This window comes from Loxodonta africana, chromosome 7 (assembly GCF_030014295.1).
Source record: "Loxodonta africana isolate mLoxAfr1 chromosome 7, mLoxAfr1.hap2, whole genome shotgun sequence".
Classification (NCBI taxonomy): Eukaryota; Metazoa; Chordata; class Mammalia; order Proboscidea; family Elephantidae; genus Loxodonta; species Loxodonta africana.
In genome coordinates, this window is record NC_087348.1 from 13,104,772 (window position 1) to 13,119,163 (window position 14,392).

At 54.2% G+C, this 14,392-nt stretch overlaps 1 protein-coding gene across 2 annotated transcripts; it reads left to right on the top strand.

Moving 5' to 3' along the window:
- Positions 1-690: 690 nt before the first annotated feature.
- Positions 691-14,106, top strand: FADS1 (fatty acid desaturase 1). Of its 2 annotated transcripts, XM_064287945.1 has the most exons (12): positions 695-975; positions 3,557-3,667; positions 4,207-4,404; positions 5,178-5,279; positions 5,390-5,518; positions 9,073-9,133; positions 10,920-10,996; positions 11,991-12,088; positions 12,302-12,398; positions 12,669-12,748; positions 12,854-12,979; positions 13,363-14,106. In XM_064287945.1, exons 1-12 carry the CDS (start codon positions 772-774, stop codon positions 13,412-13,414), a joined length of 1,335 nt encoding a protein of 444 aa, XP_064144015.1. In that variant the 5' UTR covers positions 695-771; the 3' UTR covers positions 13,415-14,106. The 2 variants fall into 2 exon arrangements, with proteins under 2 accessions (XP_064144014.1, XP_064144015.1); XM_064287944.1 differs by lacking the exon at positions 4,207-4,404 and having other exon boundaries at positions 691-975.
- The last annotated feature ends 286 nt before the right edge of the window (positions 14,107-14,392 follow it).

The following is a 14,392-nucleotide window of genomic DNA, read 5'->3' on the forward strand; positions in this document are numbered from 1 at the left end:
TCTTTGCCCCTCCACAAAAACCCCAATAAACCATAATTACGTTGTTCACGAGGTAACTGCCCTTACTAGTGGACTGCTAACAGACTTCCTTCAGGTGCACAAGAAGTGGAGATGGCAAGGCGAGGGGGCGGCTTATCAAGGTCTGGGAGTCAAGGCTTCAAGACTCCTGCGTGCACGTCCTAAAGACGGCATCCGTCCCTCGGGATGGCCTCGGTACTGGGGACGGACGTGCCGGGGACCCCGCCTACCCTCAGGCTGCCCCGCCCCCTCCAGCACACAAACGCCGAGCTCGACCGCCGCCCACACCTGCCCGGACAACTCCTACCCGGAACCCCAAGCCTCCCCGTGAACCGTTATTCGGCTTGGGGCCCCCGGTAGCGAATGCCGCAACACTCCGCCAGCGGCAAGTCAGGCAGTGGAACTAGGCGGGTGCCACGTTGAGGAGCCCGCGAGAGGGCGGGCGTTCCCGCCGGGCCCAGGGTCGCACACATCCCCGAAGCTGCGCCTGCCAGCACCGCCCACCCAGCGCTGGGCGGGAAGGCGGAGGCTCGCTCCCCGCGCCACGCGGCTCAGCCAATGGGAGCGCGCGCTGCGAAGATCGGCGGTCCGCGCCGCGGGTGCTGAAAACCCGGCGCTTGGGCAGTCGGTTCCGGGCGGGCGCCGACGGACCCGTTCCTGGAGCACGCGAGGCAGGCGCGCGCTTCTCCGCGGGCCCCGAGCGCGCCCCTAACAGTCCTTGCCCGGCCGGCGCGCGGCGGTGCTAGGCCAGGGATGGCCCCCGACCAGGTCGCTGCCAAGACCCTGGCCGCGGGACCGGCCCCGCGCTATTTCACCTGGGACGAAGTGGCGCAGCGCTCTGGGCGCGAGGAGCGGTGGCTCGTGATTGAGCGTAAAGTGTACAACATCAGTGAGTTCATCCGCTTGCACCCGGGGGGCTCTCGGGTCATCAGCCACTACGCGGGGCAGGATGCCACGGTAAGCGCTACTGCCACCTTGGGGGCGGGGCCGGGGCGCGAGGCTGCGTGCGCCGAAGACTGGAAATTTGGCACCCAGGGCTGGAGAAAATCCGGGAGGAGCCAGGGTTATACCTGTTGCCCGGGTGGTTGGTTGTGCTGCAGTCACAGGAATGCGAGGGCAGGAGACAGGCTCTGAAAACGGGAGTGTGAGGACTAGGGCTGAAGGCCAGGAACGTGCAACCAGAAACAAAGGGCTGCGCTGCCTGTGGCTTGGAGTCCGCGGTTTCAGGGCCGGGAGCAGGAGTAGGAGGGAGGGGAGCGAGAGTGCAGGGCGCCAGGAAGGAGGGGTCAGTGGCAGAGGGAGTCACGTCCTGTCTAGGTGGGCTGGGAGGGGGAGCGCAGCCGTGTCTGAACGGAGCGTGACGGCAGCATCGGACACGGGAGCGGGAAGGAAACAGGCGAGGGAACCACTCTCCAGATGGGGCCGAAACGAGAAGCCACGGAGCACCCGCTTCTTGGGGAACCCCAGGATGCGGGCGGGGAAAGGACTAGCGGCCACAGGCGAAACGAGGGGAATGGGAGCGGCGTGCCGGGGCTGGGGGCGCATCAGTATGCACTGAGCGAGGACTCCCGGAGCCGTCCTCGAATCCTGCCGGCAGGTCACTGAGCCGCAGGCCAGCGGGGTCTCCAGCTACTCGCCGCAGTGGACAGCCGTTTACAGTCCAGGGCGGTAGGCCCAGTGCGGGGTAGCGTCCCTCCCCACTCTGGCCTCACTCTGCGGGGTCTGCGCACGCCCCAGTTCGGTCCAGCTGCTTCTCCTAGACCGCCCAGTCTTGGACCTAAGGCACCCAACGCCTCCCCGCCGAGCTAGAGCGCCAGGGATCACCCTTGACACCGGAAAGTTGGGTCTTCCGCTTCACCGCCTTTCCCCATTTCGGCGTCGGAATCGCGTCTCCTCCCCTTGCATCCCTTTCTCATACTGCGCCCAGCGTCGTAACTCCTTCCGCTATTCCCACCCCCGCCTTAGCCATCCCAGAGATCTCTGGCCATAGGGTTCCTTTGTGTCTCAGAGGGGCTTAGATTCCTTGGGCGAGGATCCGCCCCTACCCCCTCTGACGCTGCTGTCTGAAGTTAGAGGCCGGAGCCTGCACGGGTCACCCCAAGTGACCGCTCCGGAGCCCAGACAGCTGCCGAAGGCGCAGGCGTGGGCTGGCGCATGCGCAGGCAGAGCAGACACCGAGACCCGGGCTTCCTGCAGTGTGGTTTGGGGCCCGGGATGGCTGCGGCGGGGACGGCGATTGGTCGGGATGTGTGGTGCCACTGGCCGCCGGCTCCGCCCTGCACGCCGCATCTTTGCTAGGATCTGGGGCCGGGGGACCTGCGGATAGGGATCTCATCGCTCAAGACCACCCCCCCCTTCCCCGCCGCGATAACCAAAATTAGCTATCTTAGGGCAGGTGGTGGTCAGAGAGCTAGGGAAAATGAACACCGCCTAAGCCAGTGGCGGTGACAAAGGATGGGGGGAGGAGGGGCAAATGCAGAAGTTCCCCCGTTCGGATGTAGGGAGTCACCATTGCTAATAGCTCTTCACATTTTACGGAGAACACTGGCTCTGAGAACGAAGGAGCTTGTTAAAACTTCTCCTGCCCCGTGGTACCTTTAGCGACCATAAACTTTTAGCCTCCGCGGTTCAGTAAACCACTGCTATACCGCTGCATAGTGGTTAAGTGCTAAGGCTGCTAACCAGAAGTTCGGCCGTTTCGAATCCACCAGGCGCTCCTTGGAAACGCTATGGGGCAGGTCTGTTCTGTCCTACAGGGTCGCTAGGAGTCTGAATCGCCTCGACAGCAACGTTTTTTTTTTTTTGATACAGGTTATAGTGCGTGCTGCCCCAAGGCAGGGACCTTTACGACTGTTTGAAACCAGTGTGTCCCGCAAATTACTGTTTTTACAGGGTATTATTGTATGAGGTGTCTGAAATTTTGGTAGGAAAAATAGAAATTTTGAAAATCTGCGTTTGTTACACTTATGTACCAATAGACCCCGATTGAGAATCTGGGGTATAATTAGTGATACTTCATATGTCTCAACTGAACACTTAGGGTAGGCCTGTGGGAGAGGGCAACAAAAAATAACCCATACTTAACTCTAAAAAATCCCGACACAGTTAATGATTCCGCATGCTTCCATTCATGAAAAAGCATGGTATCAACAAGAAATTCAAAGCAGAAAAAAATGGGTCTCTAAAGGGTTAAAAGTCCACAAGGGACAGATTGGTCTCATAGCCCCACTCATCCCTTCTGGATGTTTCTCTTCTATAGCTACACTCATTCATATGCAAAAGCTGTCCCTGGCACACCCGGGGGAAAGACCAGCCCCAGCAGGTCTTTTTGGGTAATCTTGACTTGTGGGTACCTGGGAAAGGCCTGAGCGCTGTCAAAGGACAGATGGCTGGATAGAGGGGTTCTCTGTTTGAACCTCCTTGCTGGCAGGAGGTTGGGGTGCTGGATTAGGAGGACGGCCTTTGGTGTGAGCCCTCCAGGAGTCCAGGGAGTTGGGGCTGGCTTCCTCACCTTTCTCCTTTCTCCTCATCCTTGCAGGACCCCTTTGTGGCATTCCACATCAACAAGGGCCTCGTGAGAAAGTATATGAACTCTCTCCTGATTGGAGAACTGTCTCCGGAGCAGCCCAGCTTTGAGCCCACCAAAAATGTGAGACCCAGTTTGCTGTTTAGAGACGCTGTGGTGGCTGAGGGGCAGGGAATAGAAGGAAGGTCTAGATGGGAACACTGGGAGTCTTGAGCCCCTGCTTCTCCTGTATAGGAGTCACAGGCCCAAGGGAGCAAGGCTTTGGAACTATGGTCCTTCCAAGTTCACTACTATCATCATCACCAACATGAGACCTGTTGATTGAGCACTTGCTGTTTGCCAAGCATAACCTCATATAATCCTTACATATTTACAGATAAGAAAACTGAGGCTTAGGTTAAACAACTTGGCTGAGGATCACATAGTAAGTGGCAGAGTAGGAGCTTCAGTCAGGTCAGCTTGACTCCAGAGATCACATGCTTTGAGGCATGATCTTATATCACCTCCTACTGTCATCCTCACTCAATATTTTGGTGTCTTTACCTAGGACCCTGGATGTCCCATAGCTATGTCGGTGGGTGGGGAGGTCCTTGAGCCAACAGAGGGCCAGAGGGTTGCAGCTGGGAAGAATAGTGGGCCGCTCCCTTCCCTCTCTTCCACAGAAAGAGCTGACCAATGAGTTCCGGGAGCTTCGGACCTCAGTGGAGCGAATGGGGCTCATGAAGGCCAACCATGTTTTCTTCCTGCTGTATCTGCTGCACATCCTGCTGATGGATGTCGCTGCCTGGCTCACTCTTTGGCTCTTTGGGACATCCTTCGTGCCCTTCCTCCTCTGTGCAGTGCTGCTCAGCGCAGTGCAGGTGAGAGTTCTTGGCTTGCCATGCACACAGCAGTGCTTAGTATCCCTGGGGAGCGCTCTCTGTGCCCTTCAGAAGGCCAGGGAGCCATGCACACAGCAGTGCTTAGTATCCCTGGGGAGCGCTCTCTGTGCCCTTCAGAAGGCCAGGGAGCCATGCACTTCGATCTGGCAAGAGTTGGTACAGAAAGAGAACATGCCTTCCATTGTCTGTGGCTTGTATCTGCTCTTTAGCCACATGTGCATCTCATGTCTCTCACTGCCTCTCCAGCTGTTCCTCCCAAGGTTCCTGTCTCCTCCGAAACTTCACGTTCAGATTCTGCCACAGTCCAAGCATGCCAAGAACCAAGATTGTGGATTCTCAGGAAAGCTTCACTCCCTCCCCACCACTGACATTGCCCGACATGCTGATGACAGCCGGACCCTAATACCTGGCTGTTTCAGAACCCACTTGCCAAGCCTTCTGCCCCTCTGAGTTTGCCACTCTTCATCCTCGTCTATATTCTGGATGTTTAGTCCACCACGAGTCATGGAATTTGAGAGTTGGGGAAACTGAGGAACAGAGAAGGGAGAGCAATTTGCCCCAGCTCTCACGTGAGCTAGTGGCAGAGCCAGCTGGCTTTCCCGACTGCTTTCGTGATGTGCTCAGTTTGGTGAGGGCAGCCATCACAGGCCTGGGTGGGTGAAGGAAGAGGGAGAGGCTGAAGGAGCCGCTGAGGTCAGTGAGAGGAGTGCAGGGCTGGTGGGCTGCTCTCAGTGCTACCCTTTCTCTCGTAGGCCCAGGCTGGCTGGCTGCAACATGACTTCGGCCATCTGTCTGTCTTCAGCACTTCTACGTGGAACCACCTGTTACATCATTTCGTGATTGGCCACCTGAAGGTCAATAGGAGGGGGAGGGGCTCTCTGAAACCCCATTGGATGGATGGCTGCTGGGAGTCGGTGGGGGGAGGACAGTAGGTGTTCATCCCCATGTCCCCGCTTTGCTGTAGGGGGCCCCTGCCAGCTGGTGGAACCACTTGCACTTTCAGCACCATGCCAAGCCCAACTGCTTCCGCAAAGACCCAGACATCAACATGCATCCCTTCTTTTTTGCCTTGGGGAAGATCCTCTCTGTGGAGGTGAGCGGAAGTATTGGTGGAAGGGTCTTGGGGAATGAAAGTCAGCCAGCACAGAGAGCTTTGGAGTAGGTGCTCCCAATATTGTCCGCGTGGCTAAGACTGGCCAGGGCCCGTGCTGTTTACAAGTTCTGGGAGGCAGTAAACCAGGGCCGCCCAGGACAGAGTCATACATCTTCCCTGGTCCATTCAAGTCAGCAGATAGTTATTGAATAAGAGTACCACATGATGCCAAGGGTCTGCAGGATGACCAGGTTGCTGTGCAAATTTCTGCTAACCCTGGAAGGTGATGGGTGTTACTTCCTTGGCGGTACCTTTTGACATCCCTAGCCTGGGTGGTCATTCCCTAGCACTTTGTGTTCCTCTCTCGCACATCTGGTATCTTGTTACGTCAGAATCTTCCCCATCAAGAGCTGGACTGTCTTACTCCTCTTTGGTGCCCTGCCCTTAGCCCAGTGCCTGGAACTGATTCATTCACCGAGTCATTCTCCCCCACTCCCGATCTGAGCCCAGCCTGACTTCCAGGGTGGTCAGCACTGGGTTTCTCATTTGAGGTTGTGAGCAAAAAATTATAATGCAGCTACTCAACGAAGAATGCCTGGGGGTGGTGACCTGATGGACTTTTAAGTGAGCATAAGCAATGGAAGTCTTTTAGTGGCCAGCGGAGTTCTTTGAAAAGCTAATTTAAAAGGTTTGGTCTCAAGGCTCCAGGCTGCAGCTCTGCCAGGTCCCGTTCCCCCACTTTATGAAATTTCAGCATGCCAGAAATTAAACGGTCATCAAGTGGGCTTGAGCTGTAGGTAGTCTGGCTCTCCTCTCGCCTCTGGTCAACTCTGAAAGGGCTTTGGCAGGACTGGGTGTTGTGACGTGAACTCATAGCATGAGGCTTTATGCCCCACCTGTCCATCATGTTCTCATCTTCCCATTTCCTAATCATGGACTCAGTTCATTTGTTACATGATCAACACTGTTTATGGTCAGCAGTATGTGGACGGTGAACCAGAGCTGGCCCCTTACCTGGCTCAGGTGGCTGCATCGGGGGTGATATGGGTTACTTACTGGGAAGTACCGCAAGGCTCTCGGTAGCACTTCTGTTGTCACTGTAGAAGGTTAGGAAAAAGGTGGGAAGACAGAGTGGAAAAGAAGCTTCTTATGCCACTGCCTTTATTGATTCTTACCTGTTAAAACCAAACTCATTGCTGTTGAATCGGCTTTGACTCCCAGCAACCCTATAGGACAGATGAGAATTGCCCCACAGGGTTTCCAAGGAGCTGATGGTGGATTTGAACTGCCCACCTTTTGGTTAGCAGCCGAGCGCTTAAGCAGTGCACCACCAGGGCTTTCAGGAAACTCCTATCTGTAGACATCAAAAATAGAGAATGAAGAGATCTGGGATTCAGAATACCCTTCGTGTGTGTGTGTGCGCGCGTGTGTGCGCGCGTGTGTGCAGGCCTAGCTATAAAAGTATCTGCAGGTGAGGATTGGGTAGCGTGCCTGTTAGTAAATGCCTGGCCAGCTCCTGGAGCTTGGTTCAGCCCTTCTGGTACAGCTTAGCAAGTGGGCATTGATGTCTATGTATGCACCCTGGTTCCTCCTGACTCTTCTGGAAGATAAGGTGGTGAGGACACTTCACCCTTACTAGAACCCTTCTGTCCTCCGAGGGTCTAAACACAATCACTGGGGCAAAGTTATTAGGAGGTGACATTTGATTTCTATTCAACAAGGCAGCAATGGACAGGACTCCTTTCCGTGACAGTTCCAAAATAGGAAGCCCAGGGCTCTGTCCCACTCACCCCACTAAAAGAGCAGGTTGCTTCTCTTCCATCTCAGTGTTGCTCAGGATGGGGTGAATCACCTCGTCCTTACATCCCGTTCATCAGCAGGCCTTATTTACACGGCCTCCACAACGTAGCTCAGATCCATCGACTTCTCCATCTCCACTGCTCTTCCTCTCCCCATTCTGAGGTGTCTCTGGCCTGGATTACTGTTCCGGCCTTCTCACTGGTCTCCCTGTAGTTATACCTGCGCCCTATAGTTCGTTCTCCTACCTCTAGCTGGAGGTTTCAAAGCACAAAGTGCAAAGAGATCTTAAAACACAAAGCAGATCATGCCACACCCCTGTTGAAAACCCTCAGTAGCTTTTCGTCACCATTGGAATAAAATCCAGACTCCTTACAGTGGCTCTACCAGGCCTTTTTAAGGCTCTACATCACCTGGCCCCTCCCTCATCTTCTGACTTTATCAATTAGTCTCCCATTCTTCCTTGTTCTTTATTATTCTCTAGCCACACTGGCCTCCTTTCTATCCCTTGAATATCCCAAGAGCCTTTGCACTGGCCGTTGCCTTTGCTCTGATGCTCTTCCTCAGAATCTCTGCACTGCCCTCAGGTCTCAGTTCAGAGGTCAGCGCCTCTGGGAGGTCCTATCCGACCACCCTAGCCAAAATGCTGCCACCCTCATTCTCTGTCCCGTTGGCCTGTTTTTCATCTGCAATTACCTTGAGTTGTTTAAGAATTTATCTTCAGCTTCCTCTCAGATTGTAAGCTCCGTGAGGGTAGAACTCTGTATTGTTCACCTCTGTATCCTCAGCACCTAGAACAAACTGTGCCTGGCACATAGCAGGTGCTCAGCAAGTAGTTGTTGAATGAATCAGGTAATACAGAATGCTTCATTTCACAGACTGCCTTGCACAGAATAAGCTCTCAGTAAATGACCTGTCAAAACAGTGGGTGGACGTGTGCTGGGGGGACGAGTCCCACAGTTTGCTCTGGGGTGGAAGGTTCCTCCGGTGCCCTTGAGGTCGTCTGTTTGCCAGAACTAACTGGGGTGAGAGGAGAAGGAACCACCAAGTGAGACAGCAGAGCTTTGCTGCCTTATCCGTGAGCCCGCACTAGAGACTGTGGTCCAGGCTTGGGCTGATTTGTTGACCTGACAGCCCAGCCTGTTTTCTCAGCCCTTAGGCTTACAAAATCACCACCGCCCACTGGGAAAAAGCTTCCAGGACCTGCACACTGCCAGGTTTTCCTTGTTATCCTTTGCACAAACATTTGCCAGACTTGGCTGAGCTTTCAAGGGATTTTATAAAACTCGTGTGTGAAGTCAAGAGAAAAAAATTTTTTTTGATGGGGAGGATCAGGGGCTGGCTGTAGAGGGGATAGTTACCTGGATAGGGGTGAAAACAGTTGTCCGTGGAAACTGATTTCAAAAAATGACCGGGTGGGAGAAAGGAAGGGGAGAAGGAGGTAGACATCTCGTGACAAGGTGTCTTTGGGTAAACACGAGGAACCTGTAGACCATGTTGGGACAGCCTCATGTGGGCACAGGCCATAGCTGTGCACTGTGGCATGGTGCACTCAGCCAGATTCCAGCCCAGGCCTTTATGCTCCATGTGCTAGAGGTAAGGCTGGGCCTGCTGGAGCCTTCCAATAGCACCAGCAAACTGACAGCCCCTGGGGTGGGCCTAAACTCCTGAGTAGGAGAAAGCCAAGGTCATGGGTGTGCGGGGAGGATGGGCGACTGTTGCTCCATGCGTGCTGATTTGTTTACTGTTCTTCACAGCTGGGGAAACAGAAGAAAAAGTACATGCCATACAACCACCAGCACAAATACTTCTTCCTGAGTGAGTGTCCTCATCCAGCTGAAGAGAACTGCCTTGGGGTAGGCGTGGGGGGTGTGCGAAGGGGGTGTGAGGAGGAAATGACTCACTAAGGAATTATGTAGCCCGCCCCCAGCCCCACCCCAGTTACTCTCTGCATGGGCCCAGTTGTCATCACAACTGAGCAGTCATCAGTTTGGCTGACATTTGGTTAAAGGTATTTGTGTTCAGGACAAACTATTTCCTCTCATCCTACCCTAGATTCCACAAAGAAGCTGAGTGATCAGGTGGGGCCCTCCTGACTAAACCTTAAACCTGGACAAACAGGCCTGGGCCAGGGGGACCCCCTGAGGCCTGGAGCAACCCCCAAAGGAGCAGAGGAACTTATAGCTATGGGAGGTTGGACCCTACCAGGGAACAGAAAGCTGTTGGAGGAGGAGAAAACATTTCTGTGTTCATCTTCAGCTCTTTCTGAAGACTACTATATATTCCCTGCTTTAAAAGTTTGTTCCACCATGCCTAAAACTTGAGTTAGAAACTCCTTTAAAAATCCAAAGGAAGAGAGGGAGGGATTCTGGTGATCCCATTTTAGTTGGGGGGAATTTATCCTAACTGCCCGTGGCCAACCAACCCCCATGGAGAAACGTGGATGGTGGGAGGGTGGCGCAGAGACGTCCGGGAGAAGAGATTTAAGAATCCACGGTACTTCAGAACAGAGGAGGCATGGTGGGCACTGAAATGAAAGAAGTGGGTTATAGGCAGCATCAGGGCGCTGGAGAAGGGACACAGAAGCATGGGTGGGCACTGAAATGAAGGGGGTTATAGGTAGCATCAGGGTGCTGGAAAAGGGACTCCGAAGCATGGGAGGGCACTGAAATGAACGAAGGGGGTTATAGGTAGCATCAGGGTGCTGGAGAAGGGACACCGAAGCATGGGTGGGCACTGAAATGAAGGAAGGGGGTTATAGGTAGCATCAGGGTGCTGGAGAAGGGACACCGAAGCATGGGAGGGCACTGAAAGGAAGGAAGGGGGTTATACGTAGCATCAGGGTGCTGCAGAAGGGACACCGAAGCATGGGTGGGCACTGAAATGAAGCAAGGGGGTTATAGGTAGCATCAGGGCGCTGGAGAAGGGACACAGAAGCAAGGGTGGGCACTGAAATGAAAGGGGTTATAGATAGCATCAGGGCGCTGGAGAAGGGACTCCAAAGAGGACATGGGGGAGCATGTAGGAGGCATCCACTTTTTCAATTCCCAGTTGGCTTTCAAAAGAAGCACCTCACTACTCCTTCCCACAGCCTGCCTCCAGGGCTTCAAGTTGGGTTGGCACAGGCCTATCTCCCAAGTCCAAGGAAGTAGGCTTCTCAGCCTGTGAGTGGTCTGCAGGATGCCCGGCACCCTGCTTTCCTGCTGCCCCAGTGGAGGTGGCTGGATGACAAGGCAGCCAGAAACACAGGGCAGAGGACTGCAGGGACAGGCCTAGGCCCAGTGGGTAGGCCCCTGGCAGGGTCAGGGCTGTGCTGAGGCAATGTCGGGAGTACTGGCAGTGCCCTTTAAAGGTGTGGGAGAGGATGAGTTCTCTGTGTGGCATTGGGTTGCCCTAGCTGCCTTCTTCCGCTGGAAAAGAAGGCCACTGCTGCCTCTCCCCCTCCCTGGCATCCATGGACCAAGGAGTGCAGAGGTAGCCAGAGGGGTGACAGGAGAGGACGGCAGGGCACGCCTGTGCTGGAGGCCGTCTCTCCAGCTCTGACCAGCCCTTTAGTGATCCTTATGCCGCTCACACCTCCTCCCTGTCTCCATTTCCTCCCTAGTTGGGCCCCCAGCCTTGCTGCCTCTCTACTTCCAGTGGTATATTTTCTATTTTGTTGTCCAGCGGAAGAAATGGGTGGTGAGTATCCATGGCGCAATAGTCCTACATCCTCTGTTTTCAGGACACTGAGGGAGGGGAATCCCATTGAGATTTACTTTGGCCCTAATTTAGAGCAAAACAACAGAGTCAGGTATCAAACCAAACCAGTTGCCATCGGGTAGATTTCAGCTCATGAAGAACCAGGTGTAGATGCCCGTCTCGCCTGTCTCTAGGTGGGGTGAAATGATGGGGGCCCACCAGGCAACCTGACTCTCAATGCCTGATTTCATTCAGCCAGTATCTCCTGAGGTTCTTGTGCTGGGCATAATGCCAGGTGCTGGGGACAAACAGCGAGTAGGAGACCGTGTCTACTCAGGAACTTTTGATGAAGCAGAATGTGGTTAGTACCAGAGAAGGGGTATAGGCAGAAGGTTCTGGGGGTTCTACTAAGGGCCTGACTGCATCTGGAGGGAAAGAGGCACCAGAAAAGGCTTAATGGAGTCAGTTTCCTAGCTGGCCTCGGAGGACAGGCAGAACATGACAGGCAGAGTTAGGTCAAGGGGAGATAGATGCCACACAAAGGAGCTGGAAAGTGAGGGGCGAATGTGACCAGTGGACATGTCGTAGAGGGCTCCGGGGTCTAGGGAGGAGTGGTGCTTGGTACAATATACAGAAAAAACAGTTGGGGATTTCATCAGGGTGCTGGCATGGACTGAGCCATGGTCTGGAAGCTTCATTTGGCAGCATGAGGAAGGGAGTAAGGATTTAGATGGTTGGAGAAGAGCTGGAGGCACGGAGACCCAGTAGGCCTGGGCACCTCTGAAAGCAACAGGCCAGGAAGGCTGAGGTGGTACCACTAGGAATGCGGAAAAGGAGACAGTGGCTCTCTAACAGTATGGATAACTATGAGAAGTTGAAGGTGACCAAGCATTCCAGTATGGGTGTCTGGGAGAAAAGCTCCACCACACAAAGTAGGTGAAGGGAGAGAATGGCTGCTGTGTGCAGCAACTGTCTTCTGCCTTCCTCTCTGCAGGACTTGGCCTGGATGATCACCTTCTATGTTCGCATTGTCCTCACTTACATGCCATTGTTGGGACTGAAAGGCTTCCTGGGCCTTTTCTTCATGGTCAGGTAGTATTTGGTGGAGGAATAGGGATTGGTGAAGGAAAGCCTGATGTGTGGGAGGAAGCAGTCTGGCCGGAGGGCTGTGCTGGAGCTTTGGGGATCAGGGGTGTATCTCAGGTGTTGGCTAGGGAAGTAGACAGGCCAGAACAGTTACCTGAGGGGGAGTAAGAACTCTTGGCTCTGCATGTACTGTTTCTGTCCATGTACCATATCCACCAGGTTCCTGGAAAGCAACTGGTTTGTGTGGGTGACCCAGATGAACCACATCCCCATGCACATCGATCACGACCGGAACAGGGACTGGGTCTCCACTCAGGTAAGCAATGTCACTTGGAAGACCCTGACATAACACAACAAATGAAAAGGGAGGGTAGGCGCCAGGCATAGGTGGGGGGTGGGAGGCAGTAACTGGAGGAAAAAAGGCCCCCCGACGACATTGCTTCGTTAGCTTGAGGCTTCTTTCCTGCCACACGTGAAGGGACCAACCAGGGGGCAATGCCTTGCTCTGTCCTCACTGCCGGCTTTACCTGGCTGACCTTTCCACCTGATACCCAGAAACACGCTCTCACTTGGCGTTTTTCTTCAGCTTCAGGCAACATGTAACGTCCACAAGTCTTTCTTCAATGATTGGTTCAGTGGACATCTCAACTTCCAGATTGAGCACCAGTGAGTAAGGGAGACCTGGGAGGCAGGGTCCTGGGGGGATCTCAGTGTGGGAGGCAGTGGGAGGAGAGGAGCAACAGCTGCTGACTTTCCCTCTTCTCCCTGAAGCCTGTTCCCCACCATGCCTCGACACAATTACCACAAAGTGGCCCCCCTGGTACAGTCCCTGTGTGCCAAGTATGGCATAGAGTACCAGTCCAAGCCCCTGCTCTCGGCCTTCGCCGACATTGTCCAGTGAGTATCCGAGCCTGGGAAGATGGCTGGTAGGAGGGAAGAGGGCAGAGGCAATGGGATGGGTGGTAAATGTGGGCTGGGGAGCAACAGGAAGGCTTCCCAGTCCTCTGGAATGGAGGTCACCACAACATAGGCAAGGCATTCTATTGGTTTTGTGTCCATGTCAGGCCTTCGCTGTCATGAGCGCTCACCTCAGTGCCACTGACCAAGCCATCTTCTCAGACGGGAAGGGGGGGAACTCCTTCACATGGACGGGGGCCTTAAGTCATGGAGGTCAGCCTCTTTGACTCTGCAAGAACCCTACCACTACATCTCTGGAGGGCAGTATGGCTTTCGGGCTCAGCTCCACTGTCTCCTTCACTGCTCCCATTTTGCCTCTGCAGCTCACTGAAGGAGTCGGGGCAGCTCTGGCTAGATGCCTATCTTCACCAGTAACAGCCCCCCATCCAAAAGAGGAAGATGAGCCTTTGGAGTCAAAGCAGAGGGGAGCTTAAGGGACAATGCCACTACAATTCTAATTCCTAAAGGGTGGGTTTGGGAGATAAAAGCTCTGACTCATACCCCCACCCCCCTTTATCTTCTAGGCACAGATCTAAGACTCAAAGAGGGGTGGGGGGCATCCTAATCCCCCAGAAAGAAAGGAGGTGTTGGGACAGGGATGAAAGTTTAATTCCTTTTTCTAGTTTGGCAGATACAGATGGTTGGTGAGCAGAGGGAACCAGGAGGGTATCAAAAGAATAGGGAGGATCTCCTGAGACCAGAAGGGTCTTCTCAGTGCCTTCCCCACCCTCCCTTGCGAATCTCAGAGCTTTGGCAAGCTGGAGGGACATAGCAGCTGAACCTTCTGAGCAAGGTTTAGAAAGGAAGCATTGGTGCCTAGAGTTCTGAGGGCTGGCACAACCCCATGCCTGGGGGCTCAGCTTACTGCCCAGGGCTGGGTGTGACCTGTGTCTACAAAGGACATGCCTCAGGCTCCTGCGAAAAGCCATCGTCAACTTTAGAAGCAGGCAGGCCAAAAGCCAGGACTGCAGTACTGGAGAATCTGGTCCTAGAGGACTGTGGCATCACCGATTATGGCCTTGTGCTCCATCCAGGGTACAGAGGGAGCATCAGGTCCTAGCTCTTACCTCTTCTAACCGCCACCCAAGGAAAAGAACACTCCCAGGACTCAGGGTCCATTCTTGCCTCACAAGCCAGTGAACAGATGGGGGAACCCACTCTTTTTCCCTCTCCAGGAACACAAGGGGCTTCTGATGGTTTCCCTTAGCTTCCCTGCCTGTAATTCCATAAAGTACCAGCCAGTGAGCTCAAGTGACCCAGTGGGGTGATGCTAACTTAACCAGGCATGAGGAAAAACACAAGTGTCAGTAAGAAAGACTATAAAGGATGTAAGCAGAAACTGCTTCAACCCAA

Excerpts from the sequence above, each read along its gene's own strand:
- FADS1 (XM_064287945.1), top strand. The coding sequence starts at position 772 with ATGGCCCCCGACCAGGTCGCTGCCAAGACCCTGGCCGCGGGACCGGCC. Across the intron at positions 5,519-9,072 it reads GGAAGATCCTCTCTGTGGAG|CTGGGGAAACAGAAGAAAAA; the intron begins GTGAGCGGAAGT and ends TGTTCTTCACAG. Across the intron at positions 12,749-12,853 it reads AACTTCCAGATTGAGCACCA|CCTGTTCCCCACCATGCCTC; the intron begins GTGAGTAAGGGA and ends TTCTCCCTGAAG.